The 25,542-nt window shown below is 47.3% G+C and overlaps 1 protein-coding gene across 3 annotated transcripts; it reads left to right on the top strand.

The window, feature by feature from the left end:
- Positions 1 to 1,172: 1,172 nt before the first annotated feature.
- fxr2 (FMR1 autosomal homolog 2) lies at positions 1,173 to 20,588 on the top strand. 3 transcript variants are annotated; one of them, XM_083640264.1, is made up of 17 exons: positions 1,173 to 1,841; positions 5,012 to 5,064; positions 6,138 to 6,231; positions 7,909 to 7,980; positions 9,464 to 9,612; positions 9,850 to 9,943; positions 10,840 to 10,956; positions 11,090 to 11,260; positions 11,759 to 11,837; positions 12,668 to 12,828; positions 14,196 to 14,282; positions 15,381 to 15,603; positions 15,707 to 15,886; positions 17,882 to 18,073; positions 18,841 to 18,948; positions 19,596 to 19,684; positions 19,782 to 20,588. In XM_083640264.1, exons 1-17 carry the CDS (start codon positions 1,791 to 1,793, stop codon positions 19,890 to 19,892), a joined length of 2,031 nt encoding a protein of 676 aa, XP_083496390.1. In that variant the 5' UTR covers positions 1,173 to 1,790; the 3' UTR covers positions 19,893 to 20,588. The 3 variants fall into 3 exon arrangements, with proteins under 3 accessions (XP_083496390.1, XP_083496391.1, XP_083496389.1); XM_083640265.1 differs by having other exon boundaries at positions 15,381 to 15,612; positions 19,608 to 19,684; XM_083640263.1 differs by having other exon boundaries at positions 15,381 to 15,612.
- The last annotated feature ends 4,954 nt before the right edge of the window (positions 20,589 to 25,542 follow it).

The following is a 25,542-nucleotide window of genomic DNA, read 5'->3' as shown; positions in this document are numbered from 1 at the left end:
CCTGACAAAATCCAGGCTAAAACAATTAATTTATCAGGCTCTGTATCAGTCACATTACTGTTCCCTGTCTATGATGTTCCTGTGGAAGATTCAGGTCTGAACATTATGAATTACAATCTGTAGTAGGCTATTTCTGTGCTGTGTGGCAGTCCTTTATGACCTCTGACCTATCATGTGTGCTCCTCATAGCTGTTTCCTGGTCCTTGCCCATCAGGGCTAGGCTATAGACGGTTTTCACGGAATGGTCAGTCCTGCACTTGAATGTTTTTTTTTCTTTTATGTCCATAGCAAACACTGCAACAGGAAGTGAGCGGGGGTTCAATTTAGAATGTTTTTGTTGTCAAGTTAAAACCGTCTATATTCAAGATTCAAGATTTTTATTGTCACTCCATGGTACAAGTATCACGTGTGAAATTCTTGTGCTGAGGACTCCGTTTACAACATAGTACAATATGATGCTTCATTAATCATTACTGCTGCTTCTAACCACACACTTACCAAACTTTGCCCATACAGATTCTTTACTCATTAGACAGACAAGATGACAAGATGTGAAACTTTTTTAAGACAACCTCTAATCTCTCAAAACAGATTATAAGGTATATATAGGCTATATTTTCTTTTACCAATGGATTCCCAGATTGGCCAATCTCTAGTTTGGTGCCCCTGCTCTCCCCACCCATGAATTCCCAGCACATCATATGACTGATACTGATCCAATGAAACTTAGTTTTACACAATTACCAATGTGAATGTAACTTTTCTTTCTGTCATGATGGAGAACTTTCTCTGGGATATACCATACTAGCCATAACAGCGTTGCTAAAAGTGTAGTTAGTTTACAATGGCTAGTGGTGTCATATTGGTCCTCACTTATCAATGAGTGGGCAAAATTGGACATGGGAGCCAGTTAATTTGAGTAACAATATAAGTGACAGAGAATAAAACCAATGGATTGTGTTAGGATGCGATTCCTATTATTCCATTGGGTACACTCATGGACCAGCCCTTATTTGCTAACCCAATCAAGAAGCGCTCGAGTTGATTGTCGAGGACACAGACCAATAACAGGCCAGAATTCCCCATTGGGCGGGTCTTTTCCCGTTGAGGGGTGGGGTCTTCGAGATCATTCAGACCCTCTCTGATTCACTCTATCGGCGTGCGTTTGAGGGGACGGGTGGATGGAGTAAGGAGTTGCCGGGCAGTAGTGCACCACAAACGCCTTTTTGGAAAGAAGCATCGCCGACAATTGCACCAAGACAAAAGAAACGACCCCGGTGACGACTTTTATGTAATTAATCAACGCAGCGACTGCGCCCTCACGCACAGCCAACAAACGCAGCCAAGCTAGCCAGCTAGCATCCCTGCAAACTGACGGGATCAAGGTGTTGAGAGCTAGCCTAGCTAATTATCCATCAGCTAGCATCCTCCTGCCGTAACGTTAGCATCATTAGCTTGCTTTACCTCCTCGCGCACATCCTGACCGTTGACCGTTGTGGTGCCGTTGTGCCATTGAGCACCACATCCTACATTTCTAACAAAATTACAGACACCGGAGTGTCCTAACTGGCTGCTGGAGACAGCGTCTGCGTCGCGTTCGTTGATACCATCACACCCATCTCCCCAACCCCTTCACCTCTGCCCCTCTCCCTCCACCCGAAACACTGGAAATCCACAAGCGGCCGGAGAGCGCCGACGGGCCAGCGAAGCTGGGGCTGGTCCCGGTCCCGGATTCGCTGGGAGTCGTAGCGCCTTCAGACAAGCTCAGCCGTGGGGATCTACCGACAACTATGGACGGGCTGGCCGTGGAAGTTCGCGGCTCGAACGGGGCCTTCTACAAGGTAACCTGGTTTACGAAAACTGTTTGGCAGAAACATCGTAGTTCGCGACCCACTTAAAAGTTTCGATTCAGACACAACTGTCTGGTTTTGTACATCTGAGAGCCCAACGCTAGCTAGCCAGCAACTTGGCTAATGTTAGCTTGGGGCCGGTCCTGACAAATAAATGGATGGATTGCGTTCCAGTGTGGTTGGCCATTGTGGGGTGGGTAGCTAGCTCCAGCTAGCTATACAGCTAGGTACACTTGTCATCATGGCCTATATTTGGTCGGTTTACAATTGTCAGTGTAATTATGGGATATCCCATGGGTAATGGGTTTCCTTAGTATTGAAATGACAACATTTTCCTTGGAGTGTGCCTTTTAAAACCAAAGCTATCCAGCTAATCAGACAGCTGTTATCCAGCTCCTACAGTGTCTTAGGATGTCATAACTGAAGCTAGCATACTTGTGTTTTGTCTCATCAGACCAACCCACCTTTTAGCGATACTTCACAGTATCTTGATTTGGCACAGTTGGGTCTAAATTCTCATGTTCAGTGCTCCGAGAGGGAAGCACTAGCTTATTTATTTTCTCTTTCAGTTCTGTCTCATCTTCAAAGCAAAGGGTCTGATGTAGTTTCATATTGGGTCACATGACATCCAGCCATCATTCCTCCTGTGTCATAGCTTGTTTTCAAACATCACACAAAGATGGCAACTCTACATCCTCACATGAAATCATACACATTTATTGTCTTAAAACGAAGATTGACATGTTGTTGTTTTTTGCATTACCCTATCAAACCTACTGATTTTCAAACACCTCATCTTGGCAGTTTGTCTAAATGTCGACTTGTCGATTTAATGGAAATAGTCATCCACCCAGTGTGATATACCCATCCTTCAGCAGACGGCAGTTCTGCTAATGACATACTTAAACTTTTGTGCCATCTCTTCTTTTTACTTCCCTGTCTTTGCACTTGCATTGGGTCAACTGACTCCCCACTCTGGCCACATGGCGTTTTAGAGATGAGACTATTCTATATTTACTCTCCTCACCTGTCGTTCTGTTTTACTGGGTGACAGTTTGGCTCTGGCATGAATGAACACTTTCCACTCATCCCTAGTACGTCCATTATCTCACGACTCTCGGTTTATTGATGATAGATACTTGACTAGATACATGACATTCTAAATGCCATGTTCTACAGGATCTGCATTCTAAATGCCATGTTCCACAGGATCTGTTGTTATTGATGGGAGGGGCGAGCTTGTGCCCATTAAGATTGTGTTATGAGGTCAAAGGACTTGACTTGGTTTTTTTATGCAGCTCGGACATCTTTGCATCACTGAGTCTTGTCCGTTTTTGCCATTTAACTATGAATCAAGTTGGTATTTATGGACCTGCCTGGGCAATACAACACCTGTCAGGAAAATAGCCCCTAGTCCTGTTTATAGGCTAAGGCTACCGCTTTTGATGGAGCAGGCACATACCACAAGAGGCCAAATGAGGATTCAAACACTTTTGGTCTCACGTTGTGAGTTTGAGTGATTGGCCACGTTTGCTTCAGATCCTTTTGCAGGATATATCCCACATGGACAAAGACCATGTAGTCTTTGTCCAGTTGTCCAGTTCCTGCCGGTTGATTTAGAATTGGGCTAAATGAATACATCTTAACGTATTGTCTGCAGGTGTGAGAACCGGCAGTGTATCCTGCGTAGTCCGTGTTTGCGAGCCGGCTAGGCTCATGAACCTGGCTGCGCCCATCCCGGCGGTCCTGGTGATGATCCCCACATGGACCTGCTTGTGGCTGCCGGCCCGAGGACTGAGTGACGTCATTACAAGGCTGTCAATCAAAGAGCCCTCTCTGCCCCTGCCCCACACACACACACACACACACACACATACACCAGTCATGCCACGACCAAAAGGAGGGCTTGCCTGACCTTTGACCTGGTAGTACTTTGTGGAAGCGATACTTTCCCTGACATAACATGCACATGCAGCTGTCTCCTCGTGGGAGCTCCAGAAACTGGAGGACGGGCCCATTTTCAGAAGCCTGCCTGCATACCGGTATGCTGCTGCAGGCTTCTTTTTCACTGGGGAGGCTGCTGTTCGGCCGGCTCAGAGTGCCACCGGGACACTCCGGTGTGGGCGACGAGTAACGACAGAGCCAATTTGCACTGGTACAGAAGCGTGTTTGGACCATCCGGTTTGGGCCTTCGCAGGATGACAGTTGTCGGCTGATTGATGGTGTCAAAGTTGGAGCGGGACTGTAATACATAGAAATCCCCATGCGGTGAGGTGTGAACGGAGCGTGCCCGCTGAGCGTGCACCGCACAGTGTCCCCCCGCTGCCTGGCTGAAACGTTAGAACGCTCTTCCAGTGAAAAGCCAGCGCCGTTCCAGCAGGTGAAACCCTCTCCCATAACACACTTGCTCTTGGACTCGACTGCCTGACCTCTCCGTCCCGTATAAGGCAGTGTCACACTGAGCGCCCCCCTCCCACCGTCTACTTTCCTCCTCCTCCTCCATCCCCCGCCGCTCATTGGCAGGGGTGTCAGTGGAAGTTTATGACACGCTGTGATAGATTTGTGGTGGGGCCATGATGGACGAGGAACACATTTAGGTGATCTCTCTCTCTCTCTCTCTCTGTCGTAATAAGTTGTTTCTGGGCTATCGCATGATCTGTCCATATAGGCCCGCGCTGAGGGAGCTCTCACTTTCACACACGTCCCGAGTGTAAAACTGTCCCAAGTAGTCTCCCCAACTTGAGCAAGCTCGTACATTTAGAGTGTGTGTGTGTGCGTGTGTGTGTGTGTGTGTGTGTGTGTGTGTGATTTCCAGACTGTCTCTCTGTGTTATCAGGAGGAGTCGCAGCCTTTCTCCAGCACAGAATTCACAGCCAGAGAAATGTGTCAGCGACGTGACGTCTTGGCTTCCAAAATGGCCTAGATGCTCCCCCCCCCCCCCCCCCCTTACAGCAACAGTCACAGTATGGTCCAGCAGCGCTGCGCGGCTCATGAGCCAGCTGTCTGCGTTTGTTCAGATACACAGTCGAAAAAGGCGTCGTCTGCCCCCCCAACCCCCCAACCCCCCCCCCCCCCCGCCCCTCATCACTCTCACTCTCACTCCTTGTTTATTCATGGGAATAACGCTGTTCCTTTTTCTGTTTGTTTGTTTCCTCTGTCAGGGTTACATCAAGGACGTCCACGAAGACTCACTCACAATAGTATTTGAGAACAAGTAAGTGTTGTTGTCTGTTTCCCTCTCCAGTAAAACAGTGTTTACTAGGGGCACATGAACAGCAGGCTGTAGATATTTAGAGTTACAGTGAATCTTACGGCCGATTGGCCCGGTCCTGTCCCTACAGTCAATTCAACCCCCCCACTTTCAGCACCTGTGCTTGGCGTGCAGCTGTCCATACAAGTCTTTAACAGTATTTTTTACCTCCCTGTTCTGCCCCACCCCCCTCCCCTCCCCTCATCCTGTCTTACTAGCATACTCCTACCCCCTCCCAGCTAGCCCTATCCCTCTTTATCTACTCCACTCAGACTGTAGCGGGGTGTCCCTAAAAATAGTCCCCCGAGCTATGCTGTGTGTGTGTGTGTGTGTGTGTGTGTGTGTGGGGGGGGGTGGGTCGCTCGCTCGACTGTGGCCCCTGTCGTTCTTGGGATGGTTTGTACCTCTGTTTCATCTCCTCCTCTCTGCCTCTCTGCTCCTCCCACTTCCTCCGTGCCTGAGCACATGGCGGTGTGGGAGTAGCTGTGCAAGAAAGACACTGCATGAATGGAACAACTTTTTTTCGCTCTATTTTTTATCAATCGTAGGCCCCTTGGATAACATTTGTGTGACACGTTCATTTTTTTCCAAACTGAGCTTGAGATATCATGTTTCACAATAGATGTTCACATTGTATCAACAACATAGCAATGAGCCTAATTTAATGTGACGTTGAACTGTTTTTAGATGAGATGAGTTCTCATTTGATGTAAAAGCACATTTGACCACAGCCGTAGAATCGCTCAGACTCGGTCCTTAGAACTTCCTCGTTAAACCTAATGAACCATTTTAATATAATGAGCAAATATTCACGCCGTGTGTTCATATGCTGCATAACAATAGGGTGGGGCAACACAACCACATCATTGCAACCACCCAAATATGACCGGAGGGGGAAAAGGCGCTGGGTGCGGAGTGCACCGCGTGTTGCAGGGTTTGTGTTTTGTTCAGTGTTTGTTGATGAGCTGACACTAGTAACCCTGTTACTGTTACACTACTGACACTAGTAACCGGTGTTTCCCCTCGTCTCCTTAAAGCTGGCAGCCAGAGAGACAGCTGCCCTTCAGCGATGTGCGGCTGCCTCCTCCAGCCGACTACAACAAGGACATCGGTGAGGGAGAGGAGGTGGAGGTAAGACCTACTGCTGTGCACCGCACCCAGCCCGCCGTAGCTTAAATGGAGAACATGACATCACTGGTCCACAACTGAACTCGGGTCAACTCTCAATCAACTGTCAAACTAAATCAATCCCTGCAAAAGTGTGTGACAGTTTTCGGGATATGGTGTGAGATCATGTGAAAAAATAAATCCGCATTGTTTTCCGGCGAAGTTCTCGTTTTAAAATCTGCTTCAGTTTCCACTGACCTCATGTCCCCAGGCCCAGATGTTTGACTCTGGACCCTTCCTTCTAAGATGATTGTAACACACAGGTTCACTCTTGCCCAGTGTTGACTTTTGACCTTTTAAAAAAAGTTTTAAAATATATAATCTAAATTCATGACCGTAAAAGGTATTAAAATATTTTTATTTTGCTTTTATGTATTTTTAAATACCGTTAATCTGGCTTTCTGAACCCTGCAGATACCTGGATTTTAGAAATGGATGAGACCATCGTAGTATGATGATTTTTAATTCAGCCGCATCCTCTCCCCTACCCACTAGTCAGTCACACAGACACACCTCATAATCCCGACTGTTTCCAGAGGGTCCCGCTACTCCATTCATAGCTGGAGATTACCCACGACCGCTCGCCGAGCCAGCCAGAGATTAGCCAGAGTCTCATTCAGACTGCGGTGGACAGGGAGATTAACCCAGGTCCAGTTTAGGCCAGTGGTTAGATAGGATTCCATTCACGGCACGGCAGGGGTCTGCCACATGCTGGCTGAACATCTAACCTATCCCCAATTTCACTGTCGCCACATCTCATAGTTCTCACTTCCCCTGGACACTTTGTGTAACACCTGCAAGCGCCGGGTACAGACATGTTAAGTACCCGCTTATTGGGAGTGATGGTTGCATTTTTGTTTTCCCCTCACAGGGTCTCAACTTTCCCAGTCGGGCGCACCGGCACATGATTCGGTCACACCCCCTTTTTTTTAAATGTTTTTCTTGGTAAATCTTTTGTATTTCCCATACGCCACCGTGCCCCCGGGAAGCACCGGCCAACTCCACAAAATCTCCCCGCTTTTGTCTCTCTGGGGGCTGTCGGGTGGACATTAACGGCAATATGATATTAATGTATATATGGTGTGTGTTTGTATTTGACTCACCGCGGCCCCTCTGTCCCAAAATGCATCAAGCCAGCCGGTCAAAACTCCACTATAGACTGTTTAATCTCCATTCCAGTGCGAGAGTGCAGGTAGGGACAGAGCCAGTGAAGAAGAAAAACCTAAGACTTTCAAGCACAATGGCAAATGCAGTACCCCTGCTGGAGAGGCACCAAAACAGCCTAATGATCATTAACCACTCGCATGAATGCGCCCATGTGAAATTTTAACTCGCACACATTCAAAAAATGGTCGGTGGCAGTCTGGAGCCCTGCCTGCCCTCAGCTGTAGTTGCTGGTGAGTTTACTTATAACCTATGATGGGGAAAAAACTTGCTTTGATTTGAGGAATAACAAACTTGCCGTGACTGAATGCAAGCAAATAATTCAATAATGCAAGCAAAATTCCTAACTTAAATCAGGAGTAAGTTCTATTCTCCTCGGACCCACAGCAGGTGTTGTTGGGCTAATTCTTCCTGTGTAGGTTGAACAGCTGTAATGCAACGCTGACGCCTCCTCCTTCCCCTCTGTACTCCTTGCAGGTCTACTCCAGGGCCAACGAGCAGGAGCCATGCGGCTGGTGGCTGGCCCGGGTCAGAATGATGAAGGGAGAGGTGAGTGGACAGGGCCAAGGGGCCACAGTGGAGGGTATGGGGGCTCACAACCACGGTAATGGAACTGATGATAAATAGTCTCACAATTCAGCTCCCAGCTAGAAGTTCTGGATGTCTAAATCTTTAAAGATCAGTCATGGCGATTTAAGAATGAAGTCTTTCATGTTGCATCATGATGTCATATTCCAGTTAAACACGTACACAGCGCTCATCCGTCCAGTTTATCCCCAGTCACAACCAGACGGCCAATAATGAAAGTTAATTAAGTCAATTATGCTTTTCGGGCTTAAGTATGTTGTGTCATGGCAGGCCCCATAGCAAGATAACCGCTTCTGTGTAACGGGATCATCAAAGTGGCCACAACTACGGACATTTTTTACCTGGTTCAGGTTGTATTCATAATACGTTCTGTGCTCGTGTTTCTGCTCGCTCGCTGTGCGAAATTGGATTTGCACCCAAATCTAACAAGCGCAGTTATTTACCGAGTGTTTCCGACCGAGGCGTCGTCGTTCACATTTGCCAGCGTGAGCCGCAGGTTGAATAGTGGGTCAACGGGAGATGGGGAGGAAGCGCAGGCTCGCAGTGCCGCCGTGGAGCTGCTGCTGCTGCTGGTGGAGGCCTGTTATTTGGAGCAGTGTGATAAGGGCCTGCAGGAATGCCTCATGTTGACTGATGCCTTTAATTCTGTCCTTTGAGCACGGAGTGTGCTGCTGTGTTCATCTCACCGCCTCGCTCTCTCTCGCAGCCCCCCCCCCCCCTCCCTCTTGCTTTTTTCTACGTTCTTTCCATCTTTCTCTGCCGCCTTTTCTCTTCCTCTTCCTCCTCACATTCTCTGTGAATCCGAGGAACCCGGGGAAACGAGTTTGCTTCATTAATCAAATGAATGAAGCCGTGGAACACATGAATTTTTAAAGCTAAAATAATTTTGATGAACTTGAGGGAGGACACCACTGAATCTTTTATTTGACAGCTGGATTGTTTTAACCCATTGATACCCGATGCAGCATTTGCGTGTATATCCCTCATTTGTGTGCGTATCCCCGCGGTTCGCGGTCTTAAAGGGATACGCACACAAACGCTGCATCAGGTATCAATGGGTTTAAGGGAGGGGGGAGAGCATTGCCTCAGTTAATTTCACATCAATTTTCTAAGCCAGTGGTACTCAAACCTTGCCCTACTCAGGAGCCACACTGACAAAAGCAACAGCTTTGCAAGAGCCACAATCCTAAAAAAAAAAGTCCCCTTCCTCCCATTATTTTATTAGTTTTTATGTATTTATTTATTTGAAGTAGGACTTAAAAGAGCCACTACTACCCATAAAGGAGCTGCATGTGGCTCTAGAGCCTCGGGTTGAGTATCACTGCTCTAAGCTGTCATACTTTCACGTTGCCGGCTTGCCGCTTTTGTATTTTAACTTTTACATTGTCGTTTCTGGCTACATCGGTGACGTTTTTCTTTTTTTTATCTCACTCAACTTTTTCAGTTCTACGTGATCGAATACGCCGCATGCGACGCCACATACAACGAGATCGTCACAGCGGAACGCATCCGGCCCCTCAACCCCAACAGCCCCTCCTCTCGAAACTCCTTCCACAAGGTCCCCATCGCCATCCCAGAAGACCTGAGGGACATGTGAGTGTGAATTCACCTGTAACACCTGTAGCGCCGCACCATGCTGACTACTACGGCATTAGGCCGAATGATCAATGAAGGTGTTTTTATTGGATGAATCTACACCGGTTCAACTTCAGTGTTTGGTTTTTCACAACTTGTCACAGTGAGCGGTGTCGTTAGAAATGACCTGTAACTGCCGAATGAGTAACGACTAACGAGATGGACTCTTCCTCTGGGCTGCTTTTCTCTCGACAGCTGCGCAAACGACAACATTCACAAAGACTTCAGGAAAGCCATCGGAGCCAACTGCATCTTCTACAGTGCCCAGTCACACGAACTCATTGTACTGGTAAGTACTCTGGAAACTGTCGCTACATCTGAAAATCCACCCCAAAGTCAATTCATATCCATTATTCATATGAACCTAAGTTTAATTTAGGATTCTCTTCGCGAACATAAATGTGTTCCCCATATTATTATTTAATAATAATAATAATGAGAGAGAAAATGAGAGAGGGTGAGGGGGACATGCAGCCAATGACGGCAGGCTGGATTCGAACCCGGCTCGCTGAAGGACTGAGCCTCATACGCGCTCTACTCAGTGAGCCTCTGGGGCACCCCCCCCTTAAGTAAGATGGTAACAGAGATTGAAACGTTTTCCCAAAGCTGATTTCGTTAGACAACACTTTGTGTTCGGTCATTTGAAACCAACATTATGGACACTTAATTATAAAACAAGTTGTGAGTCAAGGTTGCCCGTCTGTCTCAGTAGTCCAAGATACATACCACATAGTAGGTTTGGTTAGCGCTATTATACATACTAGAAACATCGCTCAGCTGGTGAGCTTCGCTCGCCCGTGCCTCGCTCGCTTCGTGCACGCACAGTTGAGCAATGGTGCGCCGCGACCTCTCGCCTTTATTATAGTAGTGAGATTGCTGATTGGTGATATAGTAGGTTTTGCATCCGGCTCAATGTTTCATATCACACTTCCTCTTCCAGGCTTTCTCCGCTGTGTACTTTTTAGCAAAACAGAAATGCCATAAAGTCCACAATGTCAGCCTCTTCTCTGTCAATGTTGCTCGAAGAGTCTGGATCAATGCTTTTGGAAAATAATTCTTCACATTCACAAACATTGATTGAAGGTCTCCATGGCTACAGGAACAGCAATAATTCTATTTTGGGGTGGATTTACGTATGTTTTTAAGAGTGTAACTTTAACTTATTTTCCTTTTTCATCCTTGCAGTCTACGAATGAAACCACAGTAAAGCGTGCCGCTCTTCTCAGCGACATGCACTTCCGCAGCATCCGTACCAAGCTCATGCTAATGTCCCGCAACGAAGAAGCCACCAAACATCTGGAGGTAAACACATTCCCATCGCACACCCACGTCAAACCCACGCAGAGCTCGCGTCCTCTCGGCCCGACGGCCAATCATCCCGGCATGGACTCGTTGACATATTTGGCACACTTACTAACCACGCGTCTCCTCCCAGACAAGTAAGCAGTTGGCGTCGGCGTACCAGGAGGAGGTGAAGGTGAGGGAGGACCTGATGGGGCTCGCCATCGGCTCCCACGGCGCCAACATCCAGCAGGCCCGGAAGGTGGCCGGCGTCACCGCCATCGAGCTGGAGGAGGAGAGCTGCACATTCAGGATCTACGGAGAGGTACGCTGCATGTCGCAGAGACGCTCCTATCGCTCTTAAGCCCACAACACACCGGGCCCAGGGCAAATAACTAGTGGCAATGAAGGCCGACTGTTATGTCGCCTGTGTCGGAGCCAAAAAGTTGCACTTTAAGCCACTGCAAAGACTAGCGCGTAGGTTTCAAAACATTTGAACGTTTTGTGTGTGCCCTCTCTTCTCGTGCACTGCTTCGCTTAACCGGCTGACCAGCCAATCGGGCACCGACAGCGATTCAAAATGTTGAATCAGCAGAAAAAGCCGCCAACTAGAGCCAACAGTGCGGGGGACAAGACTAGGGCGACAGACACTCGCTGGCGGGCCAGACACAACAGGTCGAGAGCCAACCGTCGGCCTGGTGTGTCTGGGCGTTTATTTCACGTTTCTTTGGGTGGGAGAACTTAGTAACGGTAACGGTTTTAGTTTCTACATTATTTGGGTGGTTGTAATGGGGTCCAAGTTGATGTATGTGTTGCATTCCAGACCCCAGAGGCGGTGAAGCAGGCCAGAGTGTACCTCGAGTTCAAAGAAGACTACTTCCAGGTACCCAGGAACCTCGTAGGTGAGTGGGCAACGTAACACGCCAGAGGGAGTTCATTGTGTACACAGTACACTCACCGAGCACTTTATTAGGAACACCTGTACACCTGCAGATTTATGAAATGATCCAATCAGCCAATCACGTGGCAGCAGTGCAACGATAAGATCATGCAGAGATACAGGTCAGCAGCTTCAGTTCATGTTCACACCAAACATCAGATACAGGTCAGCAGCTTCAGTTCATGTTCACATCAAACATCAGATACAGGTCAGCAGCTTCAGTTCATGTTCACATCAAACATCAGAATTGGGAGAAAACTTGATCTCAGTTACTTTGACCGTGGCATGGCTGTTGGTGCCAGACGGGCTGATTTGAGTATTTCTGAAACTGCCGATCTCCTGGCATTTTCAAACACAACGGTATCTAGAGTTCACACAGCACCCAAAACCAGAGACATCAGTGAGCGGTGGTTCTGTGTACGAAACGCCTTGTTGATGGGAGACCACTGAGGAGAATGGCCAGACTGGTTGGAGCCGACAGAAAGGTCTTCAGTAACTCTGATAACCTCTTTACTACTGTGGTGAGCAGAAACGCATCTCAGAATGCACAACATGTCAAACCTTGAGGTGGATGACACTTTGGTAGCTGGCTGACATTGAGCTTAAAGCTGATACGCACCCACTATTAGTATGGCCTTTCTAATAAAGTGCTGAGGGAGTGTATCCTCCTTTGTGTCACTACATGTCTCATGGTTACATTACTTGGCAGTTGTTTTTCTTATTATGGTTTTTGACATTCACCCACACTCGTCTCTCGGGGTCTGTCTCTTTCTTTTCATCTTTGTCACACAGGCAAAGTCATCGGCAAGAACGGCAAAGTCATTCAGGAGATCGTGGACAAATCGGGCGTGGTCCGTGTCAGGATCGAGGGAGACAACGACAAAAAGCTTCCCCGGGAGGAGGCAGGCAGGCAGGCGGCTAGCAGGGACCACACTGCCGCCGCCACCAAAGAGGTGACCTCCCTCTTCCTCAAACCTACCTACTCTACCTATCTACCTACTGCAGCAGCAGCGTGTAGACATCCAACCCGTTCTCACTCCGAGCGCGTAGCATATTGACGCTTTGTCTCGTCCCTTGTGCGTTGCTTGTTACTAACATGGTACCCTTGAGCGACACGTGAAACGACTTGGGCTTTCCGACTAAACTCAATGCAAACCCATGGAAGTAATCTTTGACGCTTATGGCAACTGCTCCCCCATTAGCCTAACTGCTCTCCCATTAGCCTAACTGCTCCCCCGTTAGTCAAGTGCTCCCCCATTAGGGTCTGGAGGAGCTAACCTCTCCCAGACCCTAACCCTAACCTCTCCCACCCCCCATGCCTAAACCTAACCTCCCCCAGACCCTAACCCTAACCTCTCCCACCCCCATGCCTAAACCTAACCTCCCCCAGACCCTAAACCTAACCTCTCCCACCCCCCACGCCTAAACCTAACCTCCCCCCAGACGCTAATGGGCGAGCAGTTGACTAATGGGCGAGCAGTTAGGCTGATGGGCGAGCAGTTGCCATAAGCGTCAAAGATTACTTCTATGGGTTTGCATTGAGTTTAGTCGGAAAGCCCAAGTCGTTTCATGGGTCGCTCAAGGGTACCATGTTAGTAACAAGTGGCGCATAAGGGACAGGACAAAGCGTCAATATGCTACGTGCTCGGAGTGAGAACGTGTTGAGACATCCTATGTTCGTTCTGCTTCCACTTTAGTTCCATGCTGCTGCCTTGTCTGTCTGTCAGTAGAAGCTACAGATCTTTCAATTAGTTATATTGGGGTGGGGGGAGGCGAGGCACTGTGCTGCCCATTGTCTCTGAAGGGTTGATATGTTTTTGTACCAGTAAGCATACAGTACCGGTCATTCTAGCTTCTAGAATCTAGAATCTAGAATGTCTCAGGGCTCCAGACTTAACTTGTTAGGATGGTCTTGGTTGCAATGGTGCGCCTTTACTCTCTGCGCTGTCTCTCTCTGGAGTTGTTTTCTGTGGTCTAACGCACAACGGCTCTTTGCAGAATGGGTGGGTGGGGGGATAACACTACGCACATACACACCCACAGACAGACCTGCTAAATGTCAGGCGCACCGGTGCGACCAATGGAAATGTTTAGTCGCACTTAGATTGTTTGGTTGCATGTGTGCAATCTGCAGCCCTGTGTCTGTATTTCACCACTTCAACTGTTCCTTTTGACTTTCTCCAACCAATGTGTGTCAGTGCCTCAATGATGTCCCCCTGACAACGGGACCCTGTACTTACTATTTAAAGTGACCACCCTGTATGCCTAAAACACATGCACTCATATCTCCCCCCCTCTCTCTCTCTTGTTGTTTTACCAGGGCATGGTCCCCTTCGTGTTCGTGGGGACTAAAGAGAACATCAGCAACGCTCAGGCTCTGCTGGAGTACCATGTGGCCTATCTGCAGGTCAGTCTATCCTCCGCTGCAGCCAGTAGAGGGCAGCACTGCCCTTCTTGCCTCTGCTGCTGCCAATCAAGACAAGTCTCAGTTTAAAGCAGCACTTGCAGCTTCACAGCGTTTTCTACGCAGCTACTTTCCTTTTGACCTACTTGGAATTGAATATTTGTTGTCGAGTATATTTGGACACTTAGTACACTTTGACAGTTCTTTTGGGTGATGGCGTTAGCGACGGAGTCAGCCATCTCCTAAGGGTGCTTGGGTAGTGTGGGTGTATGTGCCAGATCATTCCAGATCGGTCACCCGTCTCCCCCCTTCTGGCCAGCGCCACGTGTGAAAAGCTGCTGAGAGCGCCTCATTTTGCCCTTACCCCATGTACTTTTATAAATAGCCCCCCTCCACCTCTCTGTGGGTTGGCCGGGGGCTGAAGGGGACGCTGGAGTTTAGATTACCAGCTATCTGGACCCTCAGCATCCAAAAATAACATCGGACCCCCCCCCCCCCCCCCCCCCCCCCCCGCCTCTCCTCCTCCTCCCTCACACCCCTCTCTGCCACCTCCCTCGAGGTTCAGCTGTTGTTGGTGGAGGCAGCTGTCACACTCTGAAGTGAGTGCCCCCTCCCCCTCCTTCACCCACCTAACTCACCCACCACTGAACCAGCATAGGAACTGCTGTCGGTGCACTTACTTTAGCCCCACCCCCTCCCTCCCTCCCTCCCTCCCTCCCTCGTCCCACCTGACGAGTCATGTGGCTCGGCTGAAGAATAAGAGCTCATGGCATTCCTTAAAATAACATTTTAGCTCGCAAACAAGCTCATCAAACATGACAAGTCGATGTCCAATTCTGCAAAAATAGTTAACACTTTAACTTCACTGTATTCACAAATTTAATTTGACGTTAATTTCACAATTCAGGAGACATGATTCCAGTTGGAGAATTATAAAAATGACTGCTTTAATCGCAGGTTTCACTCTCACCACTATTATCTCCCCATGCCGACAACAAATGTCTGCGTCCCATTTGTGGATCTGTGACACGACCAGGTTGCTCAAATGGTTTGCAGACTGTGAAGCGGTCACTCATATGGTCTCCTCTCCCCGTCCTGTAGGAGGTGGAGCAGCTCCGCCTCGAGCGTCTGCAGATTGATGAGCAGCTTCGTCAGATCGGGGTGGGGTACCGTGCCCCCCCTAGTCGGACCGGGGCCCCCGGCCCCGACCGGGAGAAAGGCTACCTGACGGACGAAAGCAGCAACTCGCTCCACACCTCTCGCACCTACGGGGGCCGCGGCAGAGGGCGCAGGCCCTCCAACACCCAGTACTCCGGTGGATACGGTGAGAAAGGTGGGCCACTGTGACTCCGATGAGGGAAGATGGAGAAGTCATTTTGTGTCGAATGATGCTCAAGTTTCTTAGCGTTTTCTGTCTGTCACTCCAGGCACAAACTCAGAGCAGTCCAACGCCTCAGAGTCTGAGGATGTTCCTGAGCGAGAGCAGCGGCCCCGCGGTGTGGGCGGAGACGAGAGGGGCTCCCGGCGGGGCGGCAGGGGCCGTGGCACCAATACAGGACGAGGCCGCGGAGGGCCAGCCTCCAGGCCCTCCAACTCCATCAGCTCAGGTAGTCAAAGCCCTCCAGGCCCTCCAACTCCCATCAGCTCAGGTAGTCAAAGCCCTCCAGGCCCTCCAACTCCATCAGCTCAGGTAGTCAAAGCCCTCAAGGCCCTCCAACTCCATCAGCTCAGGTAGTCAAAGCCCTCAAGGCCCTCCAGCTCCATCAGCTTAGGTAGTCAAAGCCCTCCAGCTCCATCAGCTCAGGTAGTCAAAGCCCTCCAGGCCCTCCAGCTCCATCAGCTCAGGTAGTCAAAGCCCTCCAGGCCCTCCAGCTCCATCAGCTTAGGTAGTCAAAGCCCTCCAGGCCCTCCAGCTCCATCAGCTCAGGTAGTCAAAGCCCTCCAGGCCCTCCAGCTCCATCAGCTTAGGTAGTCAAAGCCCTCCAGCTCCATCAGCTCAGGTAGTCAAAGCCCTCCAGGCCCTCCAGCTCCATCAGCTTAGGTAGTCAAAGCCCTCCAGGCCCTCCAGCTCCATCAGCTTAGGTAGTCAAAGCCCTCCAGGCCCTCCAGCTCCATCAGCTCAGGTAGTCAAAGCCCTCCAGGCCCTCCAGCTCCATCAGCTTAGGTAGTCAAAGGCCTCCAGGCCCTCCAGCTCCATCAGCTCAGGTAGTCAAAGCCCTCCAGGCCCTCCAACTCCATCAGCTCAGGTAGTCAAAGCCCTCCAGGCCCTCCAACTCCATCAGCTCAGGTAGTCAAAGCCCTCCAGGCCCTCCAACTCCATCAGCTCAGGTAGTCAAAGCCCTCCAGGCCCTCCAGCTCCATCAGCTTAGGTAGTCAAAGGCCTCCAGGCCCTCCAACTCCATCAGCTCAGGTAGTCAAAGCCCTCCAGGCCCTCCAGCTCCATCAGCTCAGGTAGTCAAAGCCCTCCAGGCCCTCCAGCTCCATCAGCTCAGGTAGTCAAAGCCCATGTTCTCATCATGTTTCCAGGCGGTGCATATTTAAAATACAGGGATGCAAGGAGATCTATCGAATGGAAGAAATAACTGCAAGGTTACAACTAAAGAGGACAGATGTATTCATGGATAGATGGTTCCAGTTTCATTTATTTTGTTCTTTAAAGCAGCTACGAGCAAGATTTTCGATTGTTATTAAACAGTCTAAATTTAATATCGATGCATCACATCTTACCTCTATTAGTAGACGAGACCAACGCAGAGTAGTCTCGCTTGAACCCCGAGTTAATCGGCCAGTGTTGTCTCTGTCTGTGGCCGGGGCAGATCAGGAAGTGAAATGAAACGGTTTGCGGCAGCCACTTCGGCCATAACCACAAAATAACTACATTACTTCCAAAAAAACTGTTAGAATATAACGAGAGATGTTCGCGAGAGTAGCAAGCCCCTGCATGGCGTTCTCCTTGTTTATGGTCTGTTGCTAGGCAGAGCGAAACGGCGGAAGGCAGGCAGCTGCTGTAAACTGTTTCGTTTCACTTCCGGGTTCATCGGGCCTGCCCGTAGACGGATAGAGAGAGAGAGCCCCCTGGTGACGCAAGGTTAGTAGACAGACACAGACTCTATAATCATCAAGAGAGCAATCTCCGATTCACACGGCTTTGGTCTCAGCTACTATTATAGGTAAGATGTGATGCATTAATATTGTAATTATACTGTTTAATAACAATCGAAGATCTTGCTCGTAGCTGCTTTAATTGGGATGTAGGGGCAATGGACGGTTCCTATGTTTCCATTTTTGGCTTTCCTCTTTTTTCTTTTTAATATGATTGCACTTGAGAAAAGGAAATAAAAATAAGTAAAAAAGAAAATACAGGGATGCAACCCAGTCACCTTTTTCATCCCAAAATATGACACTTAATTGGAGGATTTCTGAGTGGTTTTATGTCTGACCTGGTAACTGTCAGCTTTTTCACTTTCACATGAATTTGCATCCCCTGTTTTTTTTTTAATTATTATTATTATTTTGTTGTAAAATTCCATTAGTAATTACAGCTATGATTATAGGAGGTCTGGAAAAAACTACTATACTAATATTTTTCATGTCATCCCCAGTGCTGAGGGACCCAGACAGTAATCCATACTCCCTGCTGGAGGGCGAAGGTGAGCTGGCCGACACAGACGAGGGCATGGGGGCCGGAGACCGCCGGAGACGCTCCCGCCGCCGCCGCAATGACCAGGAGCCCAGCGTGATGGATGCCGCCACCGAGTCAGACGGCCAGACCGGCCCCAACGAGAATGGACTAGGTGAGGAGGGCCACACGGAGGCCATTTTATGTCCTAGTCTCAGCTCTAGTCTTGTGAATGACTAGATAAAAATTATCAATTGATAATGCCATGGTTTATAGTGGGGATGGACCAATAGCACTTTCTCCAATGCTGATATTGATTCAGTGCAGTCTTCATAATGAAATCAATAATAATGAAATGACAAAAATTCTTGTTAAACCTATTTTTTTTTTCAAGTTTATATTATCCAATTATCGGCATGTTTCCACAGAACAAAGGAAAATGGTTTATTATTGACAAAAATGTTGAGAAGTAAAGTAAAGCTGATTCTGAGGACAAAATTATCGCTCGGTCGTTACTTAATTGGCACATTCAGTCCTCAACTCTCCCCCGTGATAGCTGATGTGTGGTGAGAGTTCTGGTGCAAAACTGGCTGCCGTGCATCACCCAGGTTGGTGCTACACATCGGTGGTGGATGAGTTGAGTTCCCTCTCCCTCCCTCCCCTGATATGTGGAGTGCTTTGAGTGGCTTGAAAGGCGCTATATAAATCCAATCAATTATTATTATTATTGTTATTAAAATTGATGTTCAATACTATTCTTGGAAATAGGTGCATCACTCATTTGTAAGTTAGACCTGAAATGTACGACACTGTTGCCTTATACAGTAACTTCAAGGCTTTGAATAATGCAAAGCCAGAGATGTTTTTGTTGAAATAAAACATGGCTGGTCATCTCGTGTGGTCGCTCTCCTAACACCCATATTTCTTTTATCTGACTGTCAGATGAGGAAGGACGACCTCAGCGCCGCAACCGAAGCCGCCGCCGCCGTAACCGTGGCAACCGCCCCGAGGGAGGCTCGACCAGCCGTGACAGACAGCCTGCCGAGAGCGGTAAGTCTCCGTGTTTGACTAGCCAACCCTTCTTCCCTGTCAGAATTATCATACGCTGCGTGAAGATAACCTTTCCCTTTAAAGCTATGATTCTTTTAAAATAAAATATTGGGGGGAAAAAAGCTGATTCTTTGGTTTTTGACTGCAAACCGTTTGCTACAGTAGTGGGGGAAGCCTTCCATAAAGGGATACAGTGACATTTTGAATCGGTTATTGTTCACCCGAAACCCGTCACATTGACAAATGGAGCCAGCAGTTTCAATGAAGAATGCTATCATGCGGCTTCATGTGAACTGCAACATCAAAGTGGAACCTTTATCACAAAATGATTTCACTCAATACAACACACGCACATGCGATGGTATACTGTACAACCCAAGACGTCCCTGACATCAGGCAAACAGATGGTTTTAGGCATGGAACAAGTCAAAAAGTTGCATATTGCAGCTTTAAAATGAGAGCATTGAGTTATTCACCCCTATTCTTAACCCAGTTTCATTTGGCGAAATTGCCATTGCCAAAAATGTGTATTTTTTATACAGTATATTCCTCTAATTTTGTCTACAGAGCGTGTACATTGTAGCCCCCTAACAGTGTTCCTAGCTAACTGGTTTCCTAGCTAACAGTTTTCTATGGTGTGTTTCCAGTGACTGTTGCAGACTACATATCCCGTGCCGAGTCCCAGAGCAGACAGAACCTGCCCCAGAAGGAGAACCACGCTGGCCCTGAGCCCAAGGTACACTCCGATCCACACAAGATGGACCTTCAGTTCCAGTAACGTAAATCATTACTGGAGCGGTTCTCATCTTTTCCTCACTCCCTCCCTCCCTCAGGAGAACGGGACCAGCGCCAAGAAGGATGAGCGAACGCCCTCCAAGCGTTCCCCCAGCAACGGCATGGCCTCGGCCGGCGAGACGCTGCCCCTGGTCAACGGGGTCTCGTAAGGAACCGGCCCCGCCCTTCGCGACCCCACGTCTAGAGCAAGACTTCATGGCAAACTCTGTCCCTGCTTGCATTAACTTAAAACCTTAAACCGATGAGTGAAAAATACCTGACAAAATACCTGAATTCATACTACGAGAGTGAAAAAGTACAAAAAAACGACAAACGCATCTACTTAAAAACACACGTTAACGGTGTATGCTATCCTATCTATCAGTACTTAGTGCTTATTTAAAAAAACAAAACAAAAAATACAACTAGCTTGCCAAAAAAGAGCTGGTGGATATGACTTGATTTTTAAAGAAATACTGAAACACGAGAAACAGGACGAGACTTTCTTTTTGTGTTTTTGAAACTGTTGTCTTTTATTTTTTGTCTTTTTTTTCCTGTTTTGTTGTTTAATTTTCTTCGTTGTTTATCACTGGTTTGGACTTGGCGGTCGCTCTCTCAACCGAAACAGACGCGTCTCTTAACAGTGTTAAAGTTCAGACGAGGAGAGATGGCGACGCTAGCTGTAGGGAGGGACGCGCGAGCGGGACAGTCCAATAGCTTCTGTGACGCGACGTTCGCGCCCTGAACCTGGGAGTGACGGTAGACAGACAGACAGACAGACGGATTGGAATATTGATAGACATTGTGCCTTGAATTTGAAAAAAAAAAAAAAAAAAAAGTTTTCCATTCAGTTTGTTTTTGTTTAACACGTGGAAGAAAAGAGAGGTCTTGTTTTTCCTTTTTTTTGGTTCCAAGGAGAGAACAGACCTGTGAGGGAGTGATGATGAGTAAACGAGTGTAGAGGGGAACAGAGGGAGAGACTGGCCAGAAGATGCGAGGAAAATAGAAGTCTGGTGCCAAACAAGAAATTCAAGGCGCTTGTCCTCGGTAAAAGCTAGAGTGGACAGCGTTGGGGGGTCAGTGCGTGTGTATGTGTGTGTGCACGCCAGTGCACATATGTGTGTTTGTGTGTGCACAGTTAAGATATTTGGCAACCACAAAACTAAATTTGGGAAGGGTGAGGTAACAAACAAACAAACAAAACGGCAACGTAGCCCTGGTCACGAGGCGGTCGGACAGGCCTGAGAGGTGACGGGGTCATTGGTCACTTCCCGTTTCGGGTCTGTAGAGGGAGGTCCGGGGCCGGCAGACGGGACAGACAGACCGAGACCAGACAGATAGCTGACTTGAAACATGGATTTCGGACTTAGACAGAGAACTACACCGTGCCTCTTTCCTCCGTGACGGAGGAGGCGGCAGTGCTAGCTTCCAGCCACACTAGTGTCTTGATAAGCGCTGCAGCGCGCGTGCGCGGCTTTCCGGAAACGCGCACGAGGGCGACCACCTTTCGGACGGGTGCAGGCGGCCGAGCGGGTGCGCAGGCGGTCGGGCAGGGCGGTGCCAGGAGACTGCAGACTGTGGGGGAGATGAGAGCGAGAGCCATACACGCACACGACGCGCCCACATTTACAGGTACACACACACACAAAGATGTAGAGCCGTGTGGGGGCAGGGAGCGTGGTCGCCCGCGCGGCGCAAAGTGGCAAAACAAGAGAATCTAAAGCGAAGCAAGATGGCTGTCTTGTACTGTAGCTGGCAGTTTGGCTCAGCAAACTGGAGTTAAGAGAGGGACTAAAAAAAAACACGCAGTGGCTCTCGGCTCATGTTGTTACTGTTGTCTTGGTTACCGCTCTCAATTTTTTTTTTTTTTTCTTTTTTTTTTTTTTTTTGTTATTTCCACATCATAGAAAATATTAAATAAAAAATGGAAGTGAAATCAACCTCTCCTCTGGAAATGAACTTTTGATTTCTCTTGTCTTGTGGCGTTTGCAGTCTATTTTTGTAACCTGCATGGTATTCGTTAACGAGTAGTAGGTGGTGCCTGTCCCATGCATGAGGAAGGGTGTTTATTAATCTGACTTACAAAGCCATTGTTTAATTCACTAGAACTGCTGCTAATGAACACATTGAATGTCCAACTTAGAAAAACTCTACTTTTGAGGAGAGGAAACTTTTATTTGTGACTTGACTCTGAAACATTTCCCCGCTCATACGACCCACTTTATTATCATTATTAATCGGTGGATGTGAGTAAGGGGGGGGGGGGGGGTCCATTATTTTGCTCATCAATAGGAGTCACACAGGTGTTAAATACAAGGGGGGGAAGCAACATGGGTGCATGATAAGCAGGTGTCCACATGACCAAAGGTTTTGAGAGACCGATGAGTGGGAGTGCGGTTGAATCGAGATGACCCAGATGCTGCTGTTCTCCATTTGTGCTCACATGTCCGTTGTGTTTTCAGTCGAGCGTGTGAGCGAGCACTTGAGTATTTGTACCTCGGTTCAAGTTGTTGCATGTGCGTGAGAGGAAGGTGGTGGAGTCCTATCTCTATGGGATGCCGATTGTATCGTCGCAATTAACAGCAACACTTCACCACATTTAGCTCCAAACGTTTAAAAAAGTCGTGATTTACAGCAGTATTCATGAACTTTCTCATAACTTTCTTGTAATATATATTAACATCTAAATGTTAAATCTTAAGTGTGAATTTGCATATTAGCTAAATATTTAGTTTCACCAAGCACACATTTAACATTTAGATTTAACATTTAGGTTTTAACATTTAATATTTAGACTTGTATTTAAAGCCCCATTATGTAGTTTTTCTATTTGGGGATAACTGTGCCCCCACAGTTACAGATGCTAACATTAATGAATGCTACACTTCCCTGTTTGTACGTTCAGATATCGGTCTTATTTTACTGCTTCTGCTTATACTCTCTACTTTGCTAACCTTTCTGCAGTATCCACTTCTTATATGTATACTTCACAATAAAAGTGTCCCTTTGTCAGCGGAAAACTTTTTAACTGAAAGGAGCTGCGTAGGAAATGGAGTTATGACAAGTTCACAAATATTGCTCTAAATCTGGTAACTTTTTTAACATTTGAAGATGAATGTGGCGAAATGTTGCGTGCGCCACTTTATAATCGGCACCCCATATATCTTGGATGTTTGTGTTTACCTTTATACCTCACTGTGTATGTGTGAGTACTGTATTCCCTTATGTATCTGTATCCCTCACGTCCTGTTGGAAGACTGCTGGCCACTGTGTGGGTGTGTGTGTGTGCGTGTGTATGTGTGTGTGTGCGCTAGTTGTACAGTCAACTCCTCACTGTCAGATTTTGTCTCTGGTTTTCTCACTCATGTTCTGATGGCAATAAAGGACTTTTCATTGTTTGGTATACACTTTTTCTCTATAAAGTTTGTCCTTTTTGTTAATGAGGGTGCCCAAACTGTTGGGCTGCCTGGCCTGCCTGAAAACCCAAAGTTAACATGAATAGTGTCCGGAAAAAAAAAAGTCACTGTGCTTATTTTTGCTTATTGTTTTTTAGTTAGCCAGTTTTCTCCAAATACCTTCTGAGATTTGAAAATGAGCTTCAACATTTTCCACACACTCATATTATCATAATTCTATATATGGATACAATTCATATATGTTTTGACTGATATTTGGGTCACCGCTGCCCCAAATATTTTCTAATGTAACTTTATACTACTAGGCATCTCGTACGCTACGCGTGCTTGATTCCTAGGCTCGCGCACTGCACTCCCAAATATATATATACGGTATAACTGTATATATATATACTGTATATTTCTTTTTTACAATTTTCAGAACGAAACAGAACAGAACAAGCTCAAACAAAGACATACATATACATGTATCAACTTTTCAGCATGCATAGTGATAGCAGCCACGTAAAGTGTCAATGTGCTTGCAAGAAATGTGCGTGGGATCCCGCACAAGGGGTCCATAAAGAGTCAGCCAGGCGAGTCATCAGTCACTTCTAACCTCGTCCAAATAGGCCAGAAACGCATCCCAGACCTCAGAGAATTTCTTAAGTGAATTGATCCTCAAAAACCGGAGTCTTTCCATATGTATAACTGAAATTATGTCCGTCAGCCACAGCTGGAAGGAAGGTGAAGAGGGGGACTTCCACTCCTTAAGAATAAGTCTCTTGGCGACAGTCAGGGACTGCTGCACAGCCATAGGGAGGAACAGCGAGGATTCTGAGCAGCCGAAGATGGCGAGTTCTGCCTCTGGCTGAAGGGCTACTTTGTAGGCCTTCGAGTACCAGTCAAATATCTTGGCCCAGAATCCGGAAAGTAAAGGACAAAACCAAAAAGCATGGGATAGTGTACCCTCTAACACCTGACACCTGTCGCATAGCGGTGAGATGGAAGGATAGATCTTGTGCAGTCTAGCCTTGGAATAATGAAGACGATGAGGGACTTTAAATTGGATCAGCTGGTGTCTGCTGTTAACCGAGCAGAGTTGGACCAAAGACAGACTCCTGTCCCATTTAATTTCAGACAAATCAACACCAAGCTCCCCCTGCCATGCCTCTCTGATCCTGTCAGTGGGGACCCTGATGTGATCATCAAACAGACACACAAATCTGGAAATAAGATGCCTAGAGTGAGGGGGGCTTAACAAAACATAAAAAAAAACGTTCACTTGGGAGAGCCTCAAAATCCTGAATCTTGGATCTAATGTAGTGTCTGACTTGTAGGTATCTAAGCCACTCCCAAATATTTTCTAATGTAAATTTATACTACTAGGTCACTCATCAGTGCACTGACCAAAATCATCACAAATCTCACAATGTGGGACAAAAGCAGAGAAACAGATAGAACTCACTCCCTTTTATGATACATATAAAACAAAGGGTTCATGGGTTACTAGTAGCACTCCCTGTAGAGTGAATCAGCAGGGTATTTACTATTTACAGGCCGCATTAGGCTATTTCAGATCCCACCCAAATCAGCCATTTTGTGTCTAAAAGGCAGGAAGTAAAACAGGTGCAAGCAAGACATTGATTAGTGCCCCGGGACTGGATCCATTTAGGTGTCCCAGGGCTCTAATCAATGTCTTGCACCTGTTTTACTTCCTGCCTTTTAGCTGTGTGATGTCTCTGAACACTTATGAGCCGTTTTGGTCAATCACTTAAGTATAATGAGTTAGGCTTGCTTATTACTTTGTACCAAAAGTAATTGGTTACATTACTTGTTATATTACTATATTACTTTTGCTACCCTCCCCCTGCCTTCAGAAATAAAAACACCTATTTAGCCAGCTCCTTTTAGAACTGAAGCCACTTTATTGGAACAATAATTAACCTTACAGGAGGAGTCAACAATCCGCTAAACTGCATAGGCCTACTTTTTATTTATTTGCCTATACCTAGGACGAAAAAATAAAACGTGGCCAACTGCTCAAACACTTCTGCTAAAATTATTCTGTACTTTGCAAAGATCATTCATAGATAAAAGATGATCCTTATGGGACAAATGGTCTTCTGATCATGTTTGAACATCAAAGTGAAGGCCTACTTTCTGATGGCCTATTTTGACACTTCATATTCTCTTTGATATTTCTGTGTGTGTGTGTGTGTGTGTGTGTGTGTGTGTGTGTGTGTGTGTGTGTGTGTGTGTGTGTGTGTGTGTGTGTGTGTGTGTCTAGCCATGGCTTTAGTTTGTCTCGTTTTTCTGGCAATCTCCTGGCACTAGAAGCTCAAAAATGTTTGTGTCGTTAAAATCTCTCATACACTCTGTAGATCTCGACTGTGGAGTATAGCTGCTTCTGCCATCCTGTGTC

Source organism: Poromitra crassiceps, assembly GCF_964638095.1.
Source record: "Poromitra crassiceps genome assembly, chromosome: 7".
Classification (NCBI taxonomy): domain Eukaryota; kingdom Metazoa; phylum Chordata; class Actinopteri; order Beryciformes; family Melamphaidae; genus Poromitra; species Poromitra crassiceps.
Note: the sequence above shows the minus strand (reverse complement) of the source record. Positions and strands in the feature narration are given on the sequence as shown.